The 6,100-nt window shown below is 41.3% G+C and overlaps 1 protein-coding gene across 1 annotated transcript in view; it reads right to left on the minus strand.

Annotated features, from left to right (window-relative positions):
• Positions 1-1,994: 1,994 nt before the first annotated feature.
• Positions 1,995-6,100, minus strand: part of LOC131891109 (uncharacterized) — an 11,088-nt gene continuing 6,982 nt past the window's right edge. The window contains exon 2 of the mRNA XM_059240616.1: positions 1,995-3,039. Within this exon, the coding sequence (XP_059096599.1) occupies positions 2,111-2,884 (774 nt within the window). The 5' untranslated portion in view covers positions 2,885-3,039 and the 3' untranslated portion in view covers positions 1,995-2,110. The remainder of the gene's footprint in view (positions 3,040-6,100) is intronic.

Genomic DNA, 6,100 nt, shown 5'->3' on the forward strand with positions numbered 1-6,100 from the left:
AAGATAATAGTGGATGACATTTTGATTGTCGGTTCATCGTTACAAGAAATTCAAGTTTGTACCAAGCAAGTGTTGGAACGTTGTTTCAAGGCGGGAATAACTCTTTCAAAAACCAAAGCTCAATTTGGAGGTTCGGTAAAGTTTGCTGGCTTTATTGTTAGCTCCGATGGCATCAACCCAGATCCCGCTAAGATTGCTGCTCTCACCAAGTTTCCGACCCCCGCGAACATAACTGATCTTCGCTCATTCTTGGGCTTAACTAATCAATTTGGACAATTCAGCCCCGATCTCGCTCACATTGCTAGTCCACTCAGAGCTCTTCTAAAGAAAAATGTCGCTTTCCAGTGGCTTCCAGATCACGAGAAAGCGTTTGACTCTGTAAAAACAGTATTGACCGTTCCCACTGGTTCGATTCTGCGCCACTTCGATCCAAATAAGTTCTCAGAGAGAAGACTTTTTCATCCATGTTTTCCCCGTGTTACCAGAATTAAAGTTTCAAGTTTACAGTTATTCAGCCACGCAGCATCTACCTTTTGCATTATGTTTAGCTTAATATCTGACCAATTTCATCAATGTTTTTACCTTTACAATTGCTTCCACACCCTACTTACCCCGATATGGCGATTTTGAGTGGAAATGAATTAAATTAATTGAAAAAAACAATAACTTGGAATTTCCCCTCATAAAAAATTAGTCTTGCAAATCTTCAATGATTTGGATATCAGTAGATTTTCAACCCCGTCAATAAACTAATTGTTTGAAAAGCTTTGCTAACTTTCAATTGGACATGCTCACTTTCCATTATTTTGAAGGACTACAACTAAGCCCTTCATGGACAAGACCTACTCAATATTGTTTTCTCATGACTCTCTAGTCCCTCAAAGCCGTGCTCTACATGCTCAATCAGTCGGGTAATCGTGCTAAAATGTGTCGAAACCCATACTGATTAGGAGCAAAGACTTCATGGGAAGCGACTTATCTCCTCCTAAGAAAATTGGAACAACGTGAGTTAATCAAATCAAATACAAAGTCAGGAGAGGGGAAGTTCTCGTCTTCGATCTGTCATTCCTCAAACTGGCGTGGCAGCAAAACTTGCCATGAATATAAGCTTAAACGTAAAGAAACTTCCATTTTTAACCAAAGACTCGACAAAACAATGGACTGATAACCTGTCGAAGGCAATCACCTCGGGATATGCACCTATGTGCATCAAATTACATTACTTTTCATTTGGACGTCACGCGAGCCAATCCCCAAACATTGAATCGACCGATAGCAATATTATTAGGTTGGAACTGGACAACTGACATCGAATTTTCTTACCGGCCCGAACGATGACCAGAGAGCAGGCCGCGAGGCTCAACTTTGTGTTGGATCCCCTTGAAAGCAAGCCTTACGACTTTGGGGGGTCCCGGGACTCGATATTCTTGTTTTAATAACATCACCCACTAAGCGATCCCGAAATACATACATACAGTATATAGAAGTACGAAAAACAGGAGCAAGAACAAGTGAGCGTTTCATCAGAAACTGAGATGTCACACCATCAGGGCCAGGGGATTTCGAGAGCCTCAAGTACCTGATGGCCTCCAAAGCATCTTGGTCTATGACTACAAGATCATGTAATAAATCAACTTGACTTTACTCATCATTGAGGCTAAGAGTTGTTGCTCCTAAACTTTGTAGTGAAAGGTCAAGGAACAATTTGTGGGAGGTTGCCACTAGCGTTACCAATTTCCTTACTATACAAATTACAATGGCCTATGTTATACAATTTGAGGCGTATTGGAAACGTAGAAAATAATATAACACTGATTTTTCTTTCGTCAAACCAGGCTAGTCTTTCTATTCTAACCGAAATTTTTATGTGACGTTGGCGTCCGCTATTGCTTTACTTGCATTTTTTGTTTTAGTAACATGGTTTTGAAAATTTGTTTGATACAATCGCCAAAAGATACTTTTCACTTTTTGAGAAAACCCGTTCAATACAAAGATTGTGATGAGAATGAAGCTTTTATTTATTCAATAAATTACCCATGGGCATCTTATTTGGCTCACACCATATCTCACTTGTCATCGAAAGAGCAAATGCATAGAATTTGGACTTCTTTTACGTTTTAGGCTTGCACATCTCTAAAGATTTGGAAACCAGTAAATGCACTGCCCCGCCATTGGGGTCTTCAAGCTGTGGACCTCTCTTGACCCAATTTCCAGTTTCAAGATCGTACATTCTGACCCATGAATTCATGACGCGTTGTCCCGTTTCATCAATGACGAAGCCACCAACGGAAATGACACTGTTTCCCAAGGGCAATAGGGCCGAGTGGTATGGGATGACGTAGTTTGTTTCGCCCGGAGCAAAGGACCATGTTTGGCTTGCCACGTGGAAGATTTGCGAGGGCTCGTCCTTCCCCTCATCTCCCATCCAACCATCAACAATCACGAGTGGATCTCCATTGTTATAGGCCACGGCACAAAGCACCTCCTCTGACTTGGGACTAAGCAAGCCCGGTATTGAAATCCACCTTCGCTCCGCAACGTCATATATGAAACAATCTCCACTGAGGCCATTAACGAGGAAGTAGTGTGAATCGCTGATTTCAGCGCTGCAGGACATGGTCATTGGTTGAGGCATTTCAATTTCTGTTTTTAACAGTTGGGTGTTAGATAAATACATATAGGTGTCCGTCGAGGGTTTATTCGTATGCTTGTCTATTCCACCCAAGAGCCACGTGTTCCCATTAAAAACTTTCACTGACGAAATGTTGACAAGGGAGGCCCCGAATCCAAATGACGAGATCCCTGGTATTTCGGGTACAATGTTGTATGAGTCGCAACCTCTCGAAGCTCCGCAAGAAACGACCTGATCATTATTGAAGAACATGGCTCTCCGGTTTTTCTCTTCGTATTTACTCACGGTAAACTTAGCAGCCTCCCTGTTTGCATTATTGTTGCAATAACTGTCTTCAGACAACGGATGGATTTGTACTAATCCACTTTCCAAGACTGATATAAAGGCATCTGCCTCCTCTTCCACATCTAGAAAATAAAGCAAAACATATGTAGAAGTACAGGATGAATGTAAATGGTTGTCTGTGATTGTTTATAGTTGTCCGCATCCTGTGCAATGGGGATTTAATTGATTGGAATATATCTTCTTTCAAATAGTTATAACAACAAAACCTTAATAACACATAATATAAATTCTTCGCTAAACCTTGACATCGTCACATATTCAATTAGTAAGTATTGGAAACTAAATATTTTCAACCTACTTCACCATTACAACAAAAGGCGATCATCTACGAAAAGCCTTGGCTGAACAGTGATCGGTCTGACAAAAAATAGTTGTTGCAGCATCACCATAATAATACATAATGTAAATTCCTCGCCAAATTCGACATTGTCACAGATTTGATTAGTCAGAATTGGAAACAAAATATTTAAAGCTGTAAGTTAAATGCCGCAAAGCAGCTTGGACTCAACCAGCCCGGATTTGAACCAGGATGCGCTATTTGGAAAGCGAATGCTCTACCAACATCATTCGTTTTGTTCACTGCCCACAATGTAACGAAAGTGGAGAAATTGCTTTGATTTGCTAATTTACTCATGTTTGGCCGAGCGAAAAATGAAAAGACTACCGAGCGATCAAAAGCCAGCTGACTATGATAACACAGGCAATTATGAAGAAATGAGAGAGCAATCAGAGCGGCCGAAATTTGATCACGGGACAATCATGGAGGCTGATCATAACAAATATAAGGGGCTGGTGTAGCCGAGTTGTCTACGAAGCAACGCAAACAAGGCGAGAATTCTCTTCCCAGGTGTCGTGGGTTCGAAACCAGGCGGCGGAGGTAGCTCTTCTAAGGGAGGAGAGGTGGCTTAGTGGTTAGTGCAATGTCCTAACATAAGAGAGGTCCTCGCTGCGAGTCTCTTCCCCGATCTTTCTCAAGGAAACATTAGACCCCCCTTTTACCCTCTCCTTAAAGGTTCTCTTATCCTCCGCTTAAGATGAGTTTTGTCCAAAAGCAAGATTTTTTTAAGGTTAGAGGGCCTAGTCAATCTTGCGCAATCTCTCCCAGTGTGTTGGTGTAGCCAGGATTTTTTTTTGAATTTTCAAATTCAAAGATGAACATAAGCCGTTAATAATAAAAAGGTTGAGGGAGTTTGACCTCCTTTCGATGCCGAAAAAGGAATCGTCCATAGTTGTAGCCTTAGACAAAATGGTTCTAGTTTTTTAGGACGTCTGTTCCACTCTAGCAATCTCTGAATGTGTTCCGCAAGGCAGGGCACAGTCTAAAATTCCAAAGTATAGGAAGCAATAGGGACCTTTAAGCTGATGTCAAACTCAACCTTCTGAGAAAAATGGTCACGAAACCTCCATTTTGATTCGTCCTTGAGCGGTCACTTGCCACACTAATTTCCTATTACAACATATTAACTGCTTAATCAAATCGACGGAGATTCTTGGGATAGTCGTCCTCCATCTTGACTGGAATCTTGGGTTAATGCTTTTTGTCAACCACCATTATTAATCCGACTCGACTCTTGTATTTTATGTAAATATTTGAGCAAGCTGAACCGTTATGTCATAATGTTGCAAAAGGTTTTGCGGGATGAAATCGAGTATCTTGAAATGCTGAATTTGTTTAATGCACCTTTCCACATGAATACAAGCAGATGGGCACTTGCAGGTAGAAATCGATATCAGAAAATTTGAATTAAATGGTGAGAACGATAAAATACCTGACTAGAATGTGATATCACACTAAATATGACTAGATAGAATTGCTTATTGTGTGTACTACTCAAACATCGAATCAATAATAACCGAAGGGTTTAATAATGGACTAATAATTTGGAACCATACTAGGAAAAAAGTTTTTTAAACGCACTCACTGTTCAAGAATGTTTCAGGCATAAGTGTTCCATATACAAGCAGAACGCATAAAAATGAATGGTAACGTGTATGAGATTTGACATTTAATTCCAAAAAAGGCCCATTTTCTAAGTTGCACGTCTTCATCAACTTTGCGATCACTTTTCTTAGCTCGTGAAGGATCAAAGATTAGTGATCCCAAAGAAGTGATATTGTTTACACTTAAAAGCACACCTTCAACATAAGAGGGAAGTCCAAGAAAATACGTCTCTCTTTTAATGTTTGAAGAGCGTGAAGATATTCTGTACCGGATAAGAATTGTGCCACTTGGGTATTCTTCTTTGCACCTTCTCTATACGGCCAATATTTCCTGTTAGGAGGGTTCCATACTTAGAGTTCAGTCTACATGAAAAAAGTGAAGAGGAGAAACACAGCCAGTACATAAACAGTTGGGTAGAGACAAGCCAAGAAAATCTTGATTACTGCAGAAGATTGGGTGGGTCAGATTGAACAGATCCTGTTTCAGCTCCCGTCGTTGATGACATTTGGACCGGAGCCGGAAAAACGTGCGTGACCGCCAATATTCTGAAGGGATGTCGGGCCAAGAACAGTAGGGTGTTAGTGCGTCCTTGACCGAGAAGGACAAGTTGTGTCTGGACATCACCTCCGGAAAAGTCAGGTTCCCAACACTGGGACACTAAACTGGCCAGCCCAATTTTTTTTTTGGCTGAAAAAATACCTCCATGCATTTTTGGCATATTAGGGAACGCACAGATATCGTTTGAGGATATTGGTGAAGGTGGCACCGGCTGATTTGAGGGCGGATTGGGCGGAGTTGGAAAGCCATAGGTAAAGGCAGTAGAGGAAAATTGGGTTGATGTACTGTAGGTCCAGAAGAGTTGAAGAACTATTGGAGAGGGAAAATTCTTGATGGGAAGTCAATTGGAAATGTTTTCGATCCTGGCCCTAGCTTTGACTATTGATGACTTGAGATGGTTGGCGGAGGAAAGATGGGTTGATGGTGCTTGTGGAAATATCCACAAAGCATCCGTGCTTGCACTCTTCTCTTGATGTTAGATTTGACAATTTCATAGAGGAGAGTAGCTGCCGTTGTGGTAGAGCGTCTGCTCTGGAAATCAAATTGGAATTTGGGAAGGAGATCCCTATCCTCGGCCAATCCGGAAAAGCGGACGGCTAAAAGGGTGGGTGAACATCATCTTT

This window comes from Tigriopus californicus, chromosome 11 (genome assembly GCF_007210705.1).
Source record: "Tigriopus californicus strain San Diego chromosome 11, Tcal_SD_v2.1, whole genome shotgun sequence".
Classification (NCBI taxonomy): Eukaryota; Metazoa; Arthropoda; class Copepoda; order Harpacticoida; family Harpacticidae; genus Tigriopus; species Tigriopus californicus.